The 23,416-nt window shown below is 37.5% G+C and overlaps 1 protein-coding gene across 4 annotated transcripts; it reads left to right on the top strand.

Moving 5' to 3' along the window:
* The first annotated feature begins 302 nt into the window (after nt 1–302).
* Nucleotides 303–22,438, top strand: LOC139175211 (anoctamin-9-like). Of its 4 annotated transcripts, none has more exons than XM_070766185.1 (7): nt 304–414; nt 4,320–4,600; nt 10,926–11,073; nt 12,842–12,949; nt 13,357–13,450; nt 15,185–15,297; nt 20,205–22,438. In XM_070766185.1, the coding sequence occupies exons 4-7, from the start codon at nt 12,924–12,926 to the stop codon at nt 20,230–20,232; spliced, it is 261 nt and encodes an 86-aa protein (XP_070622286.1). In that variant the 5' UTR covers nt 304–414; nt 4,320–4,600; nt 10,926–11,073; nt 12,842–12,923; the 3' UTR covers nt 20,233–22,438. The 4 variants fall into 4 exon arrangements, with proteins under 4 accessions (XP_070622313.1, XP_070622303.1, XP_070622286.1 ...); XM_070766194.1 differs by lacking the exon at nt 304–414 and adding an exon at nt 453–732; XM_070766212.1 differs by lacking the exon at nt 10,926–11,073 and having other exon boundaries at nt 303–732.
* Nucleotides 22,439–23,416: the final 978 nt, after the last annotated feature.

Consider the following 23,416-nt stretch of genomic DNA (forward strand, 5'->3'; position numbering starts at 1 on the left):
CAGTAAATTAAATGCTTAATCTCCGGGAACAAAGCCCAGGATTAAAATTCCACTGAAAAACACCTTAGATCAATATCAGACTCTCCCTATCAGTTCTGTCACCTGTGTGTCACACCCTGAGTAAATATAATTCATTTACCTTACGCAGGTGTGCATGACTGGTGCATGCTAGGAACTGTAGTTCTTTCTCACAAAGAATGTAGACCTGTGGGAACTACTGAACTACGTCACCCAGAATGCTTTGTCATAAAAGGTATGAGGAACCAACCCATGACCTACCTGAGCGCCCGGGCAGTTTCCCCTAGCAACAAAGAAGATAATGAAGACTCCTCCTTGCATTAGCAACTCAAAGTATTGGCTTCGGTTAGCAGGAGGTTGCCTTTGGTGTAAGGTCGGTTAAACTGCCTGAAAGAGGTTGGTTGAATGAATTAAAGTATGACGTCTATTTCTCTGGCCCATTTCTCTGTTTTGCAAGAAAAAAAGTGTTGGATTTCAGGAGTGGAGATAAGAATTCTTCCATTATGAGAAAGAAACAGAGCCCAGGTTTTTTATTCCTGTGTGCAAAACTTCAGCCTCAGCAGAACAAAATATATCTGGCAAACTAGGTGATATTAGGATCATTAGCTCCAATATACGTTGATCCAGTGTAGTAGAAAAAAAATCTCCAACAAAACGATTTAGATGGAAAATAATTTGTATTGCGTTTGTGCTATATTTGGGAATCTATCATATGTAAGTGTCAGGTCTCAATCTCTTGTTATCCAGTATAGTTAAATGGGAAGAGGATTGTCTTTTATTTAATCTGAATTTGAATAAAAAAACCTGCTTTAATCTGAAGACTCTTGGAATTCTTAGACAAGGCATAATTTTCTAAAATGCTTGGAAGTTGTTCCCACTCATTTCATTGAAGCCTGCTTCTAAATTAAGATAGATAGATTTATAACAGTCCTAAAAATGCTTATTTGCAAAGAATGTTTTACTGACAAAATGTAATTTATTTTAAATATAAATAGGATTGTGTTCATATTTATCAATAAAGAATTCAAATTGCTGGTAGGGGAGAGTGAGAGGACGAGAAGGAATGTACATTTAATTTTTTATCAGATTTCTATGAAAGCAAGTTAAACTGATTACAATGATTCTTCAAATAGTTTTAAAAGTCTTTATAGAATGTGGTTATATTTTTTGCCAGTATCCTGCAATTGATAAGGATACTCTTAAGTGTATATGTTTAAGATGACAACAAAATTCATAATTTCTTTATTGAAATGAACAGGAGGTACTATTAACTTTGATTAGAATATTTTTAGTTTTTGTTAAATAACTTGTACTACTGCTTTTAAGGTTTTTAAAATTATTTAATCAAATCATCAATCATCTCCTAACAGTGACTTTATCTTAGGTTTATACAGTCAAACAGTATTAAATATGTATTGTGGCACCTGATTTCTAAAGCTTTCTAAAGGAAAAAAACGAATTGCTCAGTGATCCTAGCTGATACCTGGCATTTTACATGAATTAACTATTAACAATGTTTAATTGTTCTTAACAATTAGAGAACAAAGTGTTCCAAAAGCTATTGTAGGGTGGTTTTTTTGGCCAATTATTGATTGACAACATTAAAGACTACACATATAACATTTGACCTGTTATCAAATGGATTTATTGAAACATAATTTTGATACAGCTGAAAATTACAAGATCTATGTTCACTTGAGGTTCAGGACCTTCACCCTTTTAGAGCTGGTTTTGCATAGCTGCAATTTTGATGGCATATTATAGATATCCTAACACATGGGTGTTAGGACCAAAATATCTCCGAGACCGCCTTCTGCCGCATGAATCCCAGCGACTGGTTAGGTCCCACAGAGTTGGCCTTCTTCGGGTCCCGTTGACTAAACAATGTTGTCTGGCGGGACCCAGGGGAAGAGCCTTCTCTGTGGTGGCCCTGACCCTCTGGAACCAGCTCCCCCCGGAGATTAGGATTGCCCCCACCCTCCTTGCCTTTCGCAAACTTCTTAAAACCTACCTCTGCCGTCAGGCATGGGGGAATTGAGACATCTCCCCCAGGCTTATATAGTTTTATGTATGGTATGTTTGTGTTGCATGTTTTTAAAATAGTCCGATTCTTCGGAGAGGGGCGGCATACAAATCTAAATAATAAATAAATAAATAAATAAAATAATGGGTTTTTAGATATTTTTTAAATATTAGATTTGTTTATTATATACTGTTTTGTTGTTGTTGTGAACCGCTCCGAGTCTGCGGAGAGGGTTAAACAAACAAACAAACAAACAAATGGGTGTCAAACTCTATTTCATTGAGGGCCACATCAAACTTGTGTCTGACCTCAGTGGGGGCAGGGGGTGTGGCCAGCTCAATATCACTTATCGAGACTCTGTTTTTGCTGGCAGAAGGCTGCAGGAGACCATTGTAGCTAAACAGAGAGCCTGGGAGGGCTGCACATGGCACCCAAGCTCCATTTTCACTGACAGAGACACTGGGCCAGTGCTTTGCTGTTTCCAGGGAGGTCCCACAGGCCAGATCTAAGTACCTTGCTGGCTGGATCCGGCTCATGGGCCTTGAGTTTGATACCTCCTGCCCTAACAGAAATATGGCTATTGGGAAAACTTGTCCTGTTACCAAATGGCTCCCACAGGAATGAAGATTTATTGATTTATTGATTTATTGATTTATTGATTTATTGATTTATTGATTTATTGATTTATTGATTTATTGATTTATTGATTTATTGATTTATTGATTTATTGATTTATTGATTTATTGATTTATTGATTTATTGATTTATTGATTTATTGATTCCAATACACAATGAGGGTTTTAGTGGGTATATATATATATACCCATAGTAAAATACATGATGAAGGTTATATAGGAGATACTCATAGTAAAATATATCTAAGAAAGAATAGAAAAGAAGATAGACACAATTTCATCAAAATGCTTCCTCTGCTTTTCCCTTCCTTGAGATGCACTCTGTTCACATTTGCTTTTTTTCTGAGCATATGGGGATACTTTCATGTACAGCATTCCATTGTTATTTGGGGATTTTTGGACAGAAACATTTAGTATGGATAAGGTATCCATTAATAGAGTAAACAGTTTCTTGCTATTTATATTGAGTGACTAAGAGGCGATAGCTATCTTTTGCGTATGCTTATATACCAATGGCAATTTTAATCAGGTAACAATCTGAATACAAGACAGTTTTATCAGTTTTTCAGTCTATTAATTTTTCCAAATTTATATTTGAAACCAGTGTTCTCTCTAATTTTTTTGGGGGGGGTGGGCGGAAAAGTATAGTGTCTGAGCGGCAGTCCCTTTGGGACTGGGCGGCACAGAAATAATAAATGAATAAATAAATAAATAAATAAACAAACAAACAAACAAACAAACAAAAAACCCACCCTGTTTTGCCTCAGAGAATTTCAAAATAAAATACTGTACTGTGTGTCTATAACAGTGAGCTCATAATAGGGCAACTCTATCAATATCAAAATGCCACTTAAATAGTTGAGCTAGTTTCAAACTAGATTTTGATTTTCTTTCTCTCTTCCTTACTCCCATTATTTTTCTTTCTCTTTTCCTTCCTCTCTTTTTTCTATCTGTTTCTCTCTCTTCCTCTCTTCCTCTCTTCCTCTCCTTCCCTCTCACTCTTTCCCTCTCAGCTTCTGGGCAGGTTTGGAAAACTCTGAGTTGATGATGATTTTTAAGTGAGCGATTGCTCACTGCTCAGCTTAGAGGGAACTATGTTTGAAACACAGAAGCTTCTATGAGAGAATTTCAGGTTCTTAGTGGATTTATTCCAAAATCGAACTGTTGCTCATAGAAGGCTTTCTCAGGGCTCTGAATTTACAGATATGTTTATTGCAAAATAGAGGAGAGAATTTTGGGTAGTCTAAATAATTCAGCCTATATTATCACAATATTGGACAAAGTATTATTTAGTAATTCTTATTAATGATGTGGCTTATTTTGCAAAGTTTTATTTTACATAAAAGCAAATCTCAGGGTTTGTGTTTGTTAATTGAGGTTTTCTACTTTATTCCTTGGGATATTTTCTTTCTGTTTCTTTTTTATGTTAACTGCTTCAGAATAACCCTTGCCAAGTTTCAGGAACATCGGCTGACCCAGTGTTACAAAGCTGCACTCTTCCCAGCTGCAGAGCTGTTGAGAAACTTGCTTCATAGCTATTGAGTAAACTTCTACGTGAATTCTTGGCTTGGCTGCTATCAACAGGTTGGGTAGCTTTTACTGTTTTTTTGAAATATTTAAGTTCCATTTTCCAATCTATGCAGGTGGAAAAACAGGAGGAGCAATGATAAGGAGGAGGTCCTGATTCTCTGAAGTGCAGGCTTGCAGGATTGTGATTGGGGACAGAGAAAAAGAACAAGTCATTAAAGAAGGGCACAGGGTCATAAAAAAGGGAGAAAACTTAACTGGCAAAGCCGGTCTGTTGGAGAATCATGTGATTATGGCAATAAAGGAATGTACAGCAAGGGCACACAGGAATTCACAGCCTTTTGAAGATACCTATCTGCCTACCTGCTTCTAGAAGTGGAGAGGAAGCCCTAGAAAGGTAATGCTTCTGACTCTCTTCTCCAGTTTGCAGGGTGTTATTCATGGATAAGTTAAAATTATGAAATTTCTCTCTGTTTGGTCTGTTTCATTTGTCCTCTTGACTTTCTGCCTTGCCAGAGGGGCCGGACAAGAAAGAACAGTAGTTTATTAAGAACAGTTGCTAGTGCAACTAGTGGTAGTGGAGGGGTGGATTGCAAAATGGTTATATATGAGTTTTAAAGATGATTAGCCTGGATTTTACAATAAAGACATGCCACTGGACTAATTTCCATCCTCTTCTTTGTTATTTGCTCTAGCCAGGATACCTTTCCTTGCAGTTCTTATTATTTAACCCGGCTGTCTCTCATTTGTGAAGGCTCTGCATTCAGAAATACTGTTAATACTTAAGACTGTGTGTTTCAACTTTGTTTTGACAGACCTATTTCAATCATTGCTTCTCACAGCTGAGACTATTCCTCTCATGGCTTCCTAATAAGGAATTTTTTCCTGGTATTGTTCCTTACCTACTAAAAGGGTTAATCAAAGTTACTTTTTAAATTATAAGTTACTCATTTGCTGCTGAAGTTTTCTGAAATTCTGTCTACTGTCAGATATCACCAGTTTTCTGCAGAGTTCCTGGGAGTTGACTATGGCTGCCTTCTCTCTACTTTTGCTTGCCTGTTTCATTTCCTCGTCTATGAAGTTTCTTTTATTGAGTGCAGAGAGCTTCAGAAATCCAAATCCTGTCTGACCTCCAAAAGCCAATTACTATACTCAAGCACAGAGTGAACAAGGCCTTTGTGGAGAATGCCTAAAGCTATCTTCTCCAGGATAGGCAAGAGAGTCTATTTTCCTCTCAGGAGAGTGCTCATTACAAACAGAGCTGATTTAATAGATCCAGTGTTTGTCTCCCAACACACTGTGCTTTTATTTGTTAGTCCATTAGTTTATTTTTTTATTTTCCATTTCTGAAAGATTGTTATAAGTTTGGATTGGGAAGAGGTCTCCAGTTCTGAAGACCTCACCTACAAAAAGAAATTGACAAAATTGAACGGGTCCAAAGACGGGCTACAAGAATGGTGGAAGGTCTTAAGCATAAAACGTATCAGGAAAGACTTAATGAACTCAATCTGTATAGTCTGGAGGACAGAAGGAAAAGGGGGGACATGATCGAAACATTTAAATATGTTAAAGGGTTAAATAAGGTCCAGGAGGGAAGTGCTTTTAATAGGAAAGTGAACACAAGAACAAGGGGACACAATCTGAAGTTAGTGGGGGGGGGGGGAATCAAAAGCAACATGAGAAAATATTATTTTACTGAAAGAGTAGTAGATCCTTGGAACAAACTTCCAGCAAACGTAGTAGATAAATCCACAGTAACTGAATTTAAACATGCCTGGGATAAACATAGATCCATCCTAAGATAAAATACAGAAAATAGTATAAGGGCAGACTAGATGGACCATGAGGTCTTTTTCTGCCGTCAGACTTCTATGTTTCTTTGTTTCTATGTAAGAACACAGATAGTACTTGACTTACAACAGTTAATTTAGTGTCAATTCGAAGATACACTGGCACTGAAAAAAGTGACTTATGACAGTTTTCACACAACCGTTGGTGCATCTCCATGCTTATTTACATGATCAAAATTCAGACACTTGGAAACTGACCCGGTGTCCGGGGATCATGAGATCAGCTTTGGAGATTTTCTCACAAGCAAAGTTAACTGGAAGCCAGATTCATTTAACAACCATGTTACTAACCTGCAGTGATTCATTTAACAATTGTGGCAAGAAAAGTTGTAAAATGAGGCAAAGCTCAATTGTCTCGCTTAGCAACAGAAGCATGAGGCTTAATTGTGATCGTAAGTTGGGGACTACCTGTACAGTTAATTAAAGGTGTCCATATGGCTTTAGTGGTAGTTCCACTATAGTGTAGACTATTGTATATGTCTTGATCACATTCATGTCTCAGACTTCAGGTATTCTTGCCATGAATTCAGGAGCAGGTATCAATGCGGTGCTGTAGAAGTGGGTAACTATATACAATTGACCCGATATAGGTTTTTATTTTATATCTTTAATCCAGACACACCATAAAGCAGGTTTTGCAAATGCTCACTTAATAATTATTTTTTAACAAGCGGATTTGAAAATATATAAATTGGCCATGGTGGGATTAGAATCTAGTCTGACACTAGAAAGCCTAGAAAGCAAAGAGACTGTGAGTTCAAGTCCCGCCTTAGCTTTGAAAGCTGTTGGGCCACTCACTCACTCTCCGCCCAACCCTATCCTTAAGCTATTTGTGTTCTTTGCAAAATGAAAGTAATGTAGGTGACTGTGTGAAATAAAGTCAATACATACAAGGCCTAGCAATGAACTTAACAGCATTAATAGAATCTGGTAATTTTTTTACAACAAATTCTTCTGTTGGGTGGTCATCTAGAAAAACCTGTTTATCGTGCAAGCTCAACACAATGCATTACAGAATTGCTAGGATTTTGCAGTACACGTGAATTATATATATATATATTATAATATATATATATATTTAATTTTATTTAATGCAAAATTATATTTAATGCAAAATTATATTTAATGCAAAAATTAAATATTTATTAAATATTAAATATTGGTTGCTTCTAATATGTTCATCAGCTGGGAAATGTATGGCAGCATGAATAGTGGAAGAGCACAATTGCTTTCTATTCTCCATTTTCAGAGCAACCTTTCTCAATTGAGGTGTCTTTCAGACATGTTGACTATGGGCTATGGAAGTCTACTTATCTGGAAAATACCTAGACTAGGGAAGAGTGATGCAGAGTAATTATCTCCTTTTTCCTAATTTGGAATTGAAACATAGCTTCCACCTTTGTTTGAACCAGAATTATTATGAGATTAAATTGTTTTCCAGTTCTGATATACTGTATAGTGAATCTACCCCTATAGATGTGGAATATGAAGAAGGGGATAAAGTCTGGCTTGCTTTAAACAAAGAAATGTGGAATGGTATTGATCTGCCCGAAGGCAGCGAGCTGTGATTAAGTCTTGAACTATGAAGTGTCAATTGGTGTGAATCATCCCTACCTGTGAGACCACAAAAGAAAATTCTGGAAGACTGCTTGTTGCTGTGGTTCAGTATCCACATAAAAACAGAATTCTTTACTTGGGGTATTTTCTGTTACTTTTTTTACAAGAAGATACTTTGTTGTAAGCCTCCCTGAGTCCTTTGGGATTGGACGTCATAGAAGTCAAATAAAATAAAATAAAAATTACTTTGCGTGGCAGCCATTCATCTAAATTTAGAGTAGCCAATTTTAAATAAAGAATAAAGGAAATAATAAACTTAATCTATAAACTTAAATTTGCAGTACAGGAAGTCCTCCACTTACAATGGAGCCCAAAATTTCTGTTGCTAAGTGAGGCATTTGTTAAGTGAGCTTTGGCCCATTTTATGACCTTTCTTGCCACATTTGTTAGGTGAGTCATTGTAGTTGTTAACAACATAGTTGAATCTGGCTTACCCATTGACTTTGCTTGTATAAAGGTCCAAAAGTGGATCACATAATTCTGGGACACTATAATCATAAATATAAGGTAATTGCCAAGCATCTGAATTTTGATCATGTGACCATGGGGATGCTGCAACATTCGTAATTGTGAAAAACTTTTTTTCACTGCTGTTCTAACTTTGAACGGTCATTAAATGAACAAATCAAGGACTACCAGTATATTTTCTGATATGCAGGGCTTCTTAGTTGTGGATAAATTCTACTTGCCGGGGCAGCCAGCAATTGCCATCTTGTTCATTGATGGAAACATTGTCTTGTTGCCCAGCGTAGAGGATGTTTGAGCCTTCTGATATATTGGGGAAGATAATAAGTGACAAAAGAAATCTGCCATTGTTGACACAAAAACATCACCTCAGGGAGAGTAAGAACGGAAAGGAATTTCAAGGGGGAAGTGTTGATAGGTTCAAGAGGGATATCACCTCCTGCTCCCCAACGTCTGTCATTTAAAACAGCCAGTTCAGTCTACCTAACTGTAGGTCTAAGCTTGTGAGATAAAGTAATTTTGCTTTCATTTGCTTTTGTATGGAGGCTGTAGCCACATTGTTCATCAAACCAGTTCTCTATTCTTTGCGCTATCTAGGGAACTGAAGGTTCTTTCCAATTACACATTTCTCTCTCTCTTCCCTACCATTCTACTTAAGCTACCTTTGTCATTAATTGCTTTGGGCTCTGACCTTATAGTTCAGTTACTTGAAGGAATGTTTCAAAAATTGGCAGAACTTGTATGACAGCAAAAAGTGTCACTAAAGAAGATTTGGAAAGTGTAGCTAGTTTAAAATGCAGCTACTAAAGTATTGACCCGGCATATTTCAAGAGGTTTTGTGCTGTTTTATATTAGCTGTTCATTTTCTAGGCCCAATTTGAAATCTAACTCTAACCATAAAAATGTATTTAGACCAGTTATCTAAAGCAGTGTTTCCCAACCTTGGCAACGTGAAGATATTTGGACTTCAACTCCCAGAATTCCTCAGCCAGCATTCGCTGGCTGGGGAATTCTGGGAATTGAAGTCCAAATATCTTCACGTTGCCAAGGTTGGGAAACACTTATCTAAAGGACAATCTACAACCATATGAACAAATCTAGCTAAGTATTAAGATTTGTTGTGGAGAACCTCTCTTCTGCGAGCCATTGGTCAAGGAAGCTAGTAAATAGTAAAAATCAGAGCTTCTCAGTAATAACCTCACATTCCAGGTGATAATTTCCTCAGCATGAAATTAACATTTTGTATCCCATGAGACCTTTTCTAGATTATCTTCTAGGACCAGACAGAATTCATCACCCAAAGAGTGCCTGGGCTAAAAAGTGCTGTTAACAGCAATAATTGGGCCGATAAAGTAAGGTCTATAATGCTTATCCCTGAACTGCTACTTTAAAAATCTAGTCAAACACGTTTTGGTGATTTGTCAGTTAATATGTAAACCAGGAATGAAAAAAGGGAAACGTACTGTATATAATCTATGAACAGTGACTTTTCTTTCAAACCAGGTAATTCTAGCCCTTAAAGTCCATTTGTGAGCGTAATTTTCTTATACAATCCTCAATTTACCACCATCACAATTGAGCCCCAAATTTATATTGCCACATTTGTAAGTGAATCATTGCAGTTGTTAAATTAGTAGCACAGTTCTTAAGTGAATCTGTAGAAAGTTGCTAGGTCAGAAGGAAATCCAGTTAATTAGGCCTATAGCTCAGCAGTGGGTTGTTCCTAGTTTGGCTCAGTTGTGTGAAGCAGCAGCGGCAGCAGCAGGAGGCTCGGCCTACCACCTGGGGCACTTCTGTGTATGCGCAGAAGCCTTCCATGCAAGCGTGAACCAGTAGCAGTGGATTTAGAAACCACTACAGTTGGTATAGGGCAGTGATGTTGAACCTTTTTTGGTTCACGTGCCAAAAGGGTGTGAGTGTGTGTGCTAGCACGTGTCCATGTGCATTCCCTCCCCCTATGCATGTGCCCCCACTGCACTTCCCCTGCACATGCGCACAATTCCCTCTGTCCCTGTGCATGTGAGCAAGCCTCACTGAAGCCTGGGATGGTGAATACATAGCCAAAAGGGCAAAACGTACTTCCGGTTTGCCTGGTCTGCTGTTTTTTGCACTCCGGAGGCTTCAGGGCAGCTTCCTCAACCCCTGGAGTGTGAAAAATAGCACAACGGCCAAACTGGAAGTCTGTTTTTCTGAACTTCTGGCCAAAAATCAGCTGGCTAGTGCACACATATATGCTGGAGCTGACATAGAGTTAGCCTCTGATATGGCTCCATGTGTTATCACAGCAGCGGTGGGCTACAAGCCGGAACACTAAATTGCACTCTCCGCCGCGGCTTGTAAGTTCTTGCGGGGCCAGCGGGATTTTGCTGCTGCACCTGTGGAAGTAGAAAAATTGCGCATGGAGCCGCAGGTGTGCCCGTGTTTTGATGAGGTTTTTTTTGCTTCTGCGCATGCCTGTGGCTCTGTGCGCGAATTTGCTACCTCCACAGGTGCAGTAGCAAAATCGCGCTGCTCCCGCAAGAACTTACGAGCCACCGCGGTGAACGCAATTCAGCATTCCGGCTTATAGCCTACCGCTATCACGGGTATACGTTATAGCACTATTTACAACTATAGTGCTATAATTCATTTACATTCTACATTTTTGACAAATAAAGCGCTATTCAAAGCAGTTTGCACAAAAAAGACTATAAAAGACAGGGGTAAGGTTTCATTTCAGTTAGAGTAAATTCTCTTTTTTCCACATATTGACTAAGACAGTATCTCTTTTGTTTTTCATTCCCTTTACAGGTATCTGGTACTACATCCTAGAAATAATTGGCATACTCTCTGTCATTGGCAATGGCCTAGTTATTGCCATCACCTCAGATTTCATCCCCAAGCTAGTGTACAGATATACATTCAGTCCGTGCAAGCAGAAGAACAGTACTGGCATTGAGTTAGTATTCTATGAAATTCTAAGATGGCTGTTAAATATAACATATCTTTTATTGGTTCTTTATTTAAATATATATTGTTCATAGTTTTCTTCTAAGCTTAAGGCTAGTAGGATAAAATATATAGATTATCTTCATTGTTATCATCATAGGAATATAACTGGGTTTCAAAAACATTGTATGTTTTTAAGGATTAGTGAGTTTGTATTTGTATTGGACCTGTCGCTTCTTTTCCCTGTCTGCATGACATTTTTATCTATGGTAAATAATGTAAATAACTCAGTTCAGTGGCTTGATTCACAAAATATGTTGACACAGGCTGAGTACCCGCTACTAAGCAATCTAAAATGTAGTTGAATAATTGAGAGTGTCATGTGCCTGTGGCCTCTGGGTATATAGTTATGGAGAAGAGTAAAAAGGTAGATAGAGTAAAATGAAGGAGGGGAAAAGATAGAATTAGCCAAATAGAGCACTGCTTGAAAACCACAAAAGTGGAAATTAAATAGCCTTTTAGAATATCTTTGACTTTTCTTCACAAAAAAATCAACCCAATATTGTCCCTCTATTGGTGGTCTTCATTTAATCATAGTACATGCATGTCCTTTAACCAAAAGTATTACACAGGAAAAAATATCTTCCATGTTCAACCATCAAAGTACCAGTGACTTTTAAGTGCTTTCTTACTTAATCCAGATGCATACACATAAAATATTTTCTTTCATGTTTCATGTAATAATGAAATTACAATTATTAGAGCAAATTATTGTATTAGGGAAGTAACTGCAATTGGAATTTTGCAAGTTACTTGCCTAATATGCAATTGGAAATCTGAAACATGTCTATCAATGTTGCTAATGGGAACTTCAAAAGAATTAAGATAGTAAGTATATATTGTGATGAATAGGACTGGACATGGAATGGGGCCTTCTTTCAGGTCACTTGAAATCTCATCCCATGGAGGTGAGTGCAGCAAAGAGGACATATGATAGAGGACTCTATTATCTATCTATCTATTGCAGTCTATCTATCTAGCTACCATCTATCTCTTAATAGAGCCTGGGATTAGTTCCTGCCACTTTTAAAAGAAACAAATATGACCTTTACTGATAAAGATGTTTATTGATCCAAAAGTCCTTTCTAATTATAGGCAGTATCAAATATTCCATTCTGGAATTTGGAAAAAATATTGAAACAGTGATGGATTGGTTTTCTGGATTAATTTCATCTGGGTACTGAGGTCACCTTGGTATGTGTCTGAGCTAGATGTGAAGGGGTACCAACATCTACTTTTCCTGGAATTCTTAACAACTTTGGATAGTCAATCATGGTGTGCTTTGGGCCTTCTGGCCATTGTTTTGCATTGGATCCAGTCCTTCCTCTTGAGACATGCCCAAAAGGTGGTGCTACAAGAGTTGTTCAACAGCTAGGTCACTCCAATGTTCTATGTTGCCTTCTGTTTTATGTAATATCCACATAAACTGTTGAAGGAGGCCATTAGATTTTGAGAGTGAGATGTTATAGTACATCAATAACACCAAACTGTCTTGCTCCTTCCCTTTTAATAGCTGCATGATTCACCAATCCTTTGTTATTTAAATGACAGTGTTTGATTTAGTTGTATTACATTTACCTTCTGTTTTTTTATTGTTGTTAGGTTAGCTTGAATGTTAGAATGAACCAAAGGGGGAAGAAATGACTAAAATTAAGTGTTTTACAACCTACAAAACTGAAATATTGCATACTGATTGTTGCTTTGTTGTGCTTCCCTAGCTGTTTGACAGGTTATATCAACCACAGCCTTTCAGTTTTCAATGTCCAGCACTTTGAGAATACTGTGAACCTGACGGACCCAATGGGAAATAAGATAACCCACTGCAGGTATTGACTAATGCCTATCAATTTTCCCGTGCCCTCTGATTCGAAACAGAAAGTACACAGCAGGCCAATGTTTTTGGATGTAGGCCTCCTCCTTTTCTATAATTTGTGTTCAGCACCCTAATTAAAGAACTGATTTGCACCAAAATTGGTTTTACCTATTTACAGGTACTAGGATTTATTTTCTGCTACTTCTGTTTTGCCTGACTATGCTCTTAAGAAGTTCAACAATAAATTATATTAAAATAAACAATATTAAAACAAGCTTTGTATTGGCATTCTAAGAGCATTTGCCTACTGAAGCAAGAATAGCCATTTTAAAGCAGAGGAAAAGTATGTGAAGGAGGCTTGGGAAAGTGGGAAAAATAAATAAATGGCAAAGTTTACCTGTTTCTATCCACTTTCTGCAGGTACCCAGACTACCGGAACAGTGATGATTACAATCATTCTGTTAAGTTTTGGCAAATTTTTGCTGCACGTGTTGCCTTTCTATTTGTATTCGAAGTAAGTCTCCTGGAGAAGGGCGCAAAACCTACATAGTTTCAGTAAAACTATTTATGAGCATGCATAACCACTGAAGAAGCCTGTTGAAGACAGATGTACAAAACCTTCTGCCCAAAGGCAACTTTTGTATGTAAGGCTTTCCCATCTGCCCCTCCCTCCCAGCCTCTTCTCAAGCTCCACCACATTTCTTTATTTGAAAAAGCATCCCTTTATTCACAGGGTAGAACAAGAAACAATGGAAGGAACCTAAAGAAGGAGAGATGCAACTTAGAATTCTTGACAGTTAGAACAATTAATAGTGGAACAACTTGCCTCCAGAGCCGCTCCGAGTCTGCAGAGAGGGGTGGCACACAAATCTAATAAATAATCGTAATAATTATTTATTTATTTATTTATTCAATTTTTATGCTGCCCTGCTCCTTAGACTCAGGGCGGCTTATAACATGTTAGCAATAGCACTTCTTAACAGAGCCAGCCTATTGCCCCCACAATCCGGGTCCTCATTTTACCCACCTCGGAAGGATGGAAGGCTGAGTCAACCTTGAGCCTGTGATGAAATTTGAACTGCAGATTTACAGATCTACAGTCAGCTTCAGTGGCCTGCAGTACAGCACTCTACCTGCTGCGCCACCCCGGCTCATCAATAATAATAGTTGTGAATGCTCCAACACTGGAAGTTTTTAAGAAGAAGTTGGATAACCATTTGTCTGAAGTGGGGTAGGGCTCCTTGCCTAAGCAGGTTAGACTAGAAGACCTCCAAGGTTGCTTCCAACATCATCATCATCATCATCATTTCTAAAGTTTGGGTTTAGGTTTTATGTACATTTGTTTATTTTATTTATTTATTGGATTTGTATGCCGCCCCTCTCCGTAGACTCGGGGCGGCTAACAACAATAATAAAAACAGCATGTAAATCCAATACTACAACAACTAAAAACCCCTTATTTTAAAACCAATCATACCTACAAACAAACATACCATGCATAAATTGTAAAGGCCTAGGGGGAAAGAGTATCTTAGTTCCCCCATGCCTGACGGCTGAGGTGGGTTTTAAGGAGCTTACGAAAGGCGAGGAGGGTGGAGGCAATTCTAATCTCTGGGGGGAGTTGGTTCCAGAGGGCCGGGGCCGCCACAGAGAAGGCTCTTCCCCTGGGCCCTGCCAAACGACATTGTTTAGTTGACGGGACCCGGAGAAGACCCTCTCTCTGGGACCTAACTGGTCACTGGGATTCGTGCAGCAGAAGGCAGTCCCTGAGATAATCTGGTCCGGTGCCATGGAGGGCTTTATACGTCATAACCAACACTTTGAATTGTGACCGGAAACTGATCGGCAGCCAATGCAGACTGCAGAGTGTTGGTGTAACATGGACATTTTTGGGAAAGCCCATGATTGCTCTCGCAGCTGCATTCTGCACGATCTGAAGTTTCCATTCCCTTTTCATATTAAACCATTACGACTTGTTTGATAAACTATAAACTCACTGCTAAATCAAAGTTGGCACAAGGAGGGTGCCTGACCATTGCATCTGGAGGATCAATGATGATTTCCATAGGATGGTTGATTTATAATGCTGTTGTACTTCTGAACTGATATACAGTACAGTAGTAACTGAATTAATCCAGGCTCCAAGTAGTTTAGAAGAGCAGTTTTCTTGATGCTTAAATATTTCTGAGAAGATAAAGCAGCTGTGTGCCTGGAGGAATAACATGATAATTCTCTAATTATTTTGCAGCATGTGGTTCTATGTGTTAAACTAATTGCGGCATGGTTGGTACCTGACGAACCCAGAAATATTAAAAATGAGCAACTGAACCAAAAACGCAAGAGACTAATACAAAGACTCAGGTAAATGTTTATCAATAACGAAACTCCCAGAGACATGGCATTGAACACCAAGGTTATCATTTGACAATTGGGGACATTCATCTTTTCCAAATGTATTTAGGTAGTCCTCGACTTACAACAATTCACTTAGTGACCGTTCAAAGTTATAACGGCTCTGAAAAAGTGACATGACAGTTTTTCACACTTATGACCCTCGTAGCATCCTCATGGGCATGTGATTTACACTTGGATGCTTGGCAACTGGTTCATACCTATGGCTGTTATCCTGGGTTCATGTGACCCCCTTTTGTGATCTTCTGACAAGCAAAGTCAAAGGGCAAGCCAGATTCACTTAACAACCGTGTTACTAATGATTCACTTAATTGTGGCAAGAAAAGTCGTAAAATGGGGCAAAACTCACTTATCAAATTTCTTACTTAGCAACATAAACTTTTCGGCTCAGTTGTGTCCGTCAGTTGAGGATTACATGTAGTCCTTTGCTTTGCCACTGGAACATATTAATTAGCTAAATATTTGTAACAGGAGCAAATATTTGGTTTTTTAAAAAATTCCCTAAGAACCTTTTCAGACATAAACTGGCAAACATTAGGATTAGTACAGCAGAGATTTGTTTGCTTTGGCTCTTGGAGTTATTGTGAGCCTTAAGTTTGTTAGTACTATATAGATAACAGTTGGGTTTGGCAATATATAAACAAGCTTTGTTTATAAACAATGAAGGCTTGTACATATTGAAGCACTGTAGCTTTAATAGTTAGTGTTGGGAATTGCCATAACAGGGAGCCAGAAGTGTGATTCTCTGTGTGTGTGTTTTTCTGCTCATTTTTGTGCTGATTCATTGTGACTGCTGTTGTAAGAACTGTGTGTTCGCTTATAGTTTATGTACTTGCAGTATTGTATATGTATTGGGAGTTATTGTCTGATATAACTGTGCATGATTGGATTGTTTAACTTTACTACGATATTTGCTAAAGTAAATACTATTTTATACACTTTAATGTATCTGGTTTGTATGACAGATCTATTAGTTATATCTCCTGACTATCTGCTGGATATCTAGAATCCCATGTTTTCCTTTGCGCATGTGCATCCTTGATAACTCAAGGGTCACTCTGCACACTCCTTAACAATGCTGATGCTGTAACTGTTAAATCCCGTTAGCATTGACTGCCTATACTGAACAGTACAGATAGAATCATGGAATGTGAAGTCTCTTCTTTATGGTTGTGGCTTTCTGGTCTCCCTGTGCTTTGGCAAGAGAGGTAAATGATATAAGAACCAAGCTGGCAATTGCCTTGATTACTCAAAATACAGGTAATCCTTTACTTATAATCATTCACTTCCAAGTTTAAAATTGTATTCGTTTATAATATAAAATACAAAAATGCAAAAGGAAATAGTGAGAAAATAAGGGAGAGAGAAGGGAAGGGAAAAATAAGGGACAAAATATAAGTCTTTGAGGAGCCTGTCCTGTCTCGATTTTCAAATACAGTCGACCTCAGATTGGAGTCCATTTTCAAACAATATTCTGTGATTCTCACACCTTTGAGATCATTACCTCTGCTCAATTTTTTTGTAGCTTTTTAATATGGTTGAAAGCCTCTTGGGGACAATCCAGGAAATACAATATAAGCTTCAATAATTGAACCCTGAAAATCTCACTTTAAACAACTTCCTTGCTGTTCTGTGAATCAAATCAGTTGCATCCACAGACATTTATGGATGTGTTTGTTTCATTTGTAAAGACTGACTGGAGCTAAGGCACTAACTAGTCATGCTATTCATTGAACCTTTTGAGCTTACATAACATGAAGAATGAGCAACCATTTGAAAGGTTAAAATCACTATTTGCTTTTTAGATGAGGAGGTTTTTTTTCCTGAACTGCAAGCTCTACCTGACTATTGGATAGAATCGGAAGCTACAATCCAATAAATTTATGGGCAGCGCAAACATTAATCACGATTTTGTTTAGACTTAATTAGAATGCAAATCAGTGAAGATGATTATACCTTGGTTATTATTTTTTAAAAATTCCACTATTACATTTTAAATATGTTTTGGATGGATTTGGAAGGCTTCCGAGAGATTTCCAAAATGTTTTCAAGGGACTGTATGCACTTCAGTTTTTGATTATTGTCTGTTCTGTTTTACAAAATTGAATAAAACTTTAAGTGGAACCAAAGAAGTACCAGTTTGAGTTAATAGAGATGAGGAAGCAGGCTTAGTTGTTTTTTTTAAACAGACCCTGGTGTCCATTCATTGTTATTTTATTTTTATTTATTTATTTTATTTATTTTTATTTATTTATTTTGTCCAATACATAATAATACACAATGAAAGTTATAGAGGATATACTCAAGTGAAATGTATTAGAGAAAGAATAGAAGAGAAAATATAGGAATAAAATGTATCTATCAGAGAATAGCAGAAAGGATATAGGGATAGACGAGAAGATATAGGAGATATAGGAGAGACTATAGGACAGGGGATGGAAGGAAGCCCGATTGAAAGTGTTTTATCTTGCTAACCAATGATAATGTTTTTGATAACATCAGTACGCTCTCAGCAAGGCTCCCATCTCAGAAATGCCATCTGTAGCTGCAGCTCTGTCAAAGGTAATTATTAATTTGACCAGCAGATTGTTGGCAGGGGAGTCCAAGTGACAGTAGTCCCTTCATGCATCAAAACTTTTTTTTTATTAAGCAGAAAGGGAGGGCCTACTTAAAAGTAGAAAGCCATCAGGAGGAGAAGGAGATTAGACATTGTGTGTGTGTGTGTGTGTGTGTGTGTGTGTGTGATATACTCTGGAAAGAATAGCAAAATTTGAATACAAAAAATGAATAAGAGATAGACACTAGAGCAGTGTTTCTCAACTCAGCTCTGCTGGCTGGAGAATTCTGGGAGTTGAAGTCTACACATCTTCCAGCGGCCAAGGTTGAGAAACACTGCACTAGAGGTAAAGGTGACTGTAGATTACATAGCATCAAAACCGGGATGTCTTTGAAAATCAGCTAAATGATTAACTATTGAGGTCTGTTTGCCTGGTTAACTCTTTTCTGTCCCCCAGCCTTTCCCTGGCTTGTTACCTCTTCCTCTTATCACATTTCCATCCAGGGTTCCCCTTCCCCTCCCCTTTCCTGTGTTTTTTCTCTTTTTCTGATTGTGCTAGAGGTGGGGATTGTATATGCACACATATGAATTTGTTTATGTAAAAAGTGATTAGTAGTATATACAGATGGGAATAAATGAATTATATAAACTGCAATTAATTTTAATTACTAGTTCTGTATTTAGTTCATTATCATCCCATTGTCTTGCATGGTGGTAGGATGGGGTGCAATTTTTAACAGCTCTCTTTCTCCTCCCACTTTCTCTCTATAAGTCCTCGACTTATGACAACAATTGAGCCCAAAATTTCTGTAGCTAAATGAGACAGTTGTAAAGTGAGTTTTGTCCCATTTTATGACTTTTCTTGCTACAGTTGTTAAGTGAATCACTGCAGTAGTTAAGTTAGTAATATAATTTTTAAATGAATGTGGGTTCCCCAATGACTTTGCTTGTCAGAATATCTCTAAAGATGACCACATGATCCTAGGATATTGCAACCATCATGCATATGGCTCAGTTGTCCATATCAGTCTGAAAGATCACTTAAGCATGGGGATGCTGCAATAATTGTTTGAAAAGATTCATAAGTCACTTTTTTCAGTGTTTTTTTTTCCAGTCACTTTGAATGGTCACTAAACAAACTGTTGCAAGTTGAGGATAACCTACTAAAACTCTTATTCCTCTATGTGTAACCTTGAACAAATTGAAGTGGTACGTTTTTATGGTTTTCTGTTTGAAGTTCCAACTTCTACACCATACTCACATTCCTATATCCTTGTATCTCAGTTTTCTGTAAAAATTGACTGGTGTCCTAGCTGGTGACAAGAGTGTCCTAACATTTCCTACATCACTGTAAACAAGACCTCAGCTCTTAAAGACCCAATTGTTTTATTGAATTATATATACCATATTTTTCAGAGTATAAGATGCACCTTAGTTTGGGGGGAGGAAAACAAGGGGAAAAATCTGCTTCTATCTCCCAGCAAACAGTACAGATTATACACACTGTGTATTTCTGTGCATGTGTACCTCCAAAAGAATTAGAGAAATGTACATTATGGCAGTATATTAATGCCAGAAAGTTTTCTTAAATGTATCCCACTAACTCTCCCAATTATTTAAATACATCTACTCCAGACATGACTAAGTCAAGGTTTAACTCAGGTGTCTTATCTTAATACTAAAGCAGGACACTGTTACATTTCAGATTATACTATTATAGATCTTTAAAATTGATGTCGCTTTCTGAAAGTATAGTTATTCTCTGCTATTTAAAAGAAGATACAGTACCACTGGGTCTTTTCAGATAAAGCATTTTATTTTAAAAAGCTTCTTCATTTTGTTGCCTAGAATAATAAAGAAGTATTTAAAAAATAAGTCTAATAATTTGAACATTCTACAGACATTTATAGTTATAGACTTACCTCATTGCATCCAGTTCAGCAGAAAATAAAAATCTGGATCTTTTCTCAGCAATTTGTTTCCTTGCAGCTAGTTTCAGTTTCAGTTTAGCACATCTGGCCTGTCTGCAGCCTCTAATCAGCTGAGGGTTGGATAGCTGATAATAATTTGCTTGTCTTAACAGGCTCTGTTCTGTTTGCTGCAAGGAGGTAAATTGCTGGAAGGCAGAGGCCAAAGGGTGGAGGTGGCTGGATGGGGCTACATTTGGTGTATAAGACGCACCCAAGTTTTCACCCTCTTTTGGGGGGGTAAAAAGGTTCTTATACTTTGAAAAATATTGCAATTCAGAGGCTGATGAATGCAACTGAATTTATAAAAAACTATTTTTTTTGTATTTCAGAAAAATGGATGATTCCACAGAAATATAGTCAAATATGATGGGTCTATCACAGAAAATGCTGAATGAAATGGTGCTATAAACTTTGAAGATGCCAGCAGAAATATGCAGCCATCCCTGGTCTATCACTTGCACTGTTCCTGGACTTTATACTTTGTCACCAAAATAACTTTGGATGGTACAACGGCTCTGAAATGTCAGTGTTTTTAGGAAAAATTAGACCAACTGAAAGAAGCACTTAACAGATGACCTGTCGTGGTCAGTGTAATACAGCATTGCAGAAGGCCAGAAGCATTTTCAAATTTACATATTCTTCTGTAAGAAGTTACAGTCAGTTAATCATTTGTGAGTTTTGTTGTCACGCTAACATCTACTCTGACATGCTGTTTACCTCATTAATTCAGATTCATAATCCAGTACTAGATTGAACATTAAATTAAATGTCTAGTTTAATGAAAAGAAGGACCAGAGGAGACATGATAGCAGTGTTCCAATATCTCAGGGGTTGCCACAAAGAAGAAGGAGTCGACCTATTCTCCAAAGCACCTGAGGGTAGAATAAAAAGCAATGGGTGGAAACTAATGAAGGAGAGAAGCAACTTAGAACTAAGGAGAAATTTCCTGACAGTTGGAACAATTAATCAGAGGAACAGCTTGCCTTCAGAGGTTGTGAAGGCTTAAACAGTGGAGGTTTTTAAGAAGATGTTGGCTGACTATTTGTCTGAAGTGCCTAAGCAGGGGGTTGGACTAGAAGACCTCCAAAGTGCCTTCCACCTCTGTTATTATTATATTATATAACTATAGGAAATCCCTGAACAGCCTCTGGCTTCATGTAGAATATCAGGGCCTTATATTCTTCTTCATTTTCTGATAATCCTTGATTGGGTAAACATGCTGATTGCCTATCAGAGTCCTTAGCCAAATATCCCAATGTGTAGTATACCCAATATCCCCTCTTTACAAATAATCTGAAACTGCTACTTATATTTAGGGGAGCTAATAGAGAAACCCTTCAAAATGTCTCTTGTCTTTACTGTGCTTGTCATTCCTAGGTAATTTTCCCAAACTTTGTTTGCAATTTTGTTCCAATTTGCCACTAAAATTGGGCAGCTTTATTGATATCTCATGCATACATTGTAAGGTCTAAATTATACACAGTTCCTGATCCCATATTCCAGTAAGAGATTAAGGAGATGCTTGTATTCGAGTTCTTTAGCGGGTTTTTTCTAAATTCCCTATATTTTTTCATTTACAATTTGGATTATTAGAGATTCTTCATGCAAGTGATTCTGGAACCTAATATATAAAGAGCATTCTGCCTAACCAAGAAGTAATGTATATTGATACAAAATGAATTAATTCATTCAACTTAAAGAATCCCGTTTATCCCAGAAAGATAAGTTTACAAAAATGCTGGGTGCAGCAAAGTTAAGAACTGTGGTACAATTGATACATATAAAGAAGAAGATTTATTAGGAATGTAGCTTGTTGGAATCTAGGTGATGTGTGAGATGAGTTTCAGTTATTGAATGGATTTTGATTTTTATACCTGTATGTTTTCCTTCCAATCAAGTGTTTAATAATGCTGAAAACCAAAGGGTACCTGAAATTTTGTTATTGTTGTTTATTTAAATTAAATTTTAATTAACTTAGTATACATTTAATCTGTAGCTTATAGATGAACAAAACAAACAAATAAATATTGAAGTCAATATGTAAGTAATATTCTGCTATTATAATCCTTTAATTCAGATTTCTTCCTGCTTCACTATCTGTGAATTTGTTTGCCTTAAGTTACTTGTCTTACTATTAAACTCTAAATTGTTTAGCTATAGCTTTTCTTTTCTTTAGAGTCAAATTTAACTATTGACTTCAGTGATCAGTGACAATTATATTCTCTGGCTCCTGAAGTTACATTTATAATTGTGACTTTGGATTCAAAAGAGCATACCAAATAACAGGTCCTTAACTTGTGTGAATTTACAATGGATGCCAAGCATTTTATTCCAACGTTTTAAGGAATTTTGTTCAAGGATGTTTTTTTAAATGGTAAAAGTTTTTAAAGACAAAATGAAAAACTTGCCTCTGTTAGTTGTTTGACCAAGAACTTTTAATGTAATTTGAAATTCTTGTTTAAAATAAGGGCTTTTTTTAACAAAAGGAATACATTATTATTAAGATATGTATATGAAATTTGGATTAAAATATTTTATATATTAAATTTTTAAGAAATAAAAATGAAACTTTTGGAGATTTATTTTAGTTGGATAGATTTTAGCAAATAACTCAGGAATGACTCCATTCAGAAAAAAAATTCTGCCTCTATCTACCATTGGTATTCATCTGGCTAGCATCTTTGCAGCAAACAGTCAACAGCCAAGATCTCTTGAGCACATTATCGCAACCTGATTAAACACAAGCAGATGATTGGTGGCTGGGTTGGCCTCCTGAAATACCACCAATCAGCTGTTTCCGGCTGCGAGGATCACCACAGCCCATCGGTGCCTCGGTGCAGGATTTTTGGCCCCTGTGCATCATGTTGTCCGCCCTCTCATGCCCCGTTTTTGGCCTCCCGCATCACATTTGTGGCTGGAACTGGCTGAAAATATGATGCGCAGAGACCAAAAATGGGATGTATGGAGGCCGGAAACATTTTGCACGGAGGCCAAAACTGTGATGTGCGGTGGTGGTGATTGGCGGCAATGAACTTTAGTGATCTGCACATCCTGAAACGAGTCTAAAATGGGGCATGGAGAGGCTGAAAACATGACATGCGGAGACCAATAACAGCCAAAGGGTGGGGGCTGGTGGGTAGGCGGGGCTTTGGCAACATTCGGTATATAAAATGCACAGACATTTCCACCCATTTTTTGGGGGGGGGCATCTTATACTCTGAAAAATACAGATATTTTGTTTTTTAAGTGCTTAAACTGTACAGTATCTCAAAGAATAAAGGAGGTAGGCTATTAAGACTATAAAATAAAAAGTTATCAACAGAGTAATTGATTAATTTACTGTTGTGACCAGGGGTGGGTTCTAATTTACCTGTCAGTTCACTTCCTCCTGTGCTGCATGGCTGCACCGCATGGCCATGTGCCCATTCACAGTGCTGAAAAATCCAGGGATGGGGAAGCAGAAAACAAGATGGTGACGTATGCACAGTACCAAAAACTCAGCTTCTGTGCATGCTCAGAAGGAAAAAAATCGCAAAAATTT

Source organism: Erythrolamprus reginae, chromosome 1, assembly GCF_031021105.1.
Source record: "Erythrolamprus reginae isolate rEryReg1 chromosome 1, rEryReg1.hap1, whole genome shotgun sequence".
Lineage (NCBI taxonomy): Eukaryota > Metazoa > Chordata > Lepidosauria > Squamata > Dipsadidae > Erythrolamprus > Erythrolamprus reginae.

Excerpts from the sequence above, each read along its gene's own strand:
- LOC139175211 (XM_070766212.1), top strand. The coding sequence starts at position 12,924 with ATGGGAAATAAGATAACCCACTGCAG. Across the intron at positions 13,451-15,184 it reads CCTTTCTATTTGTATTCGAA|CATGTGGTTCTATGTGTTAA; the intron begins GTAAGTCTCCTG and ends ATTATTTTGCAG. Across the intron at positions 15,298-20,204 it reads AGACTAATACAAAGACTCAG|AAAAATGGATGATTCCACAG; the intron begins GTAAATGTTTAT and ends TTTGTATTTCAG.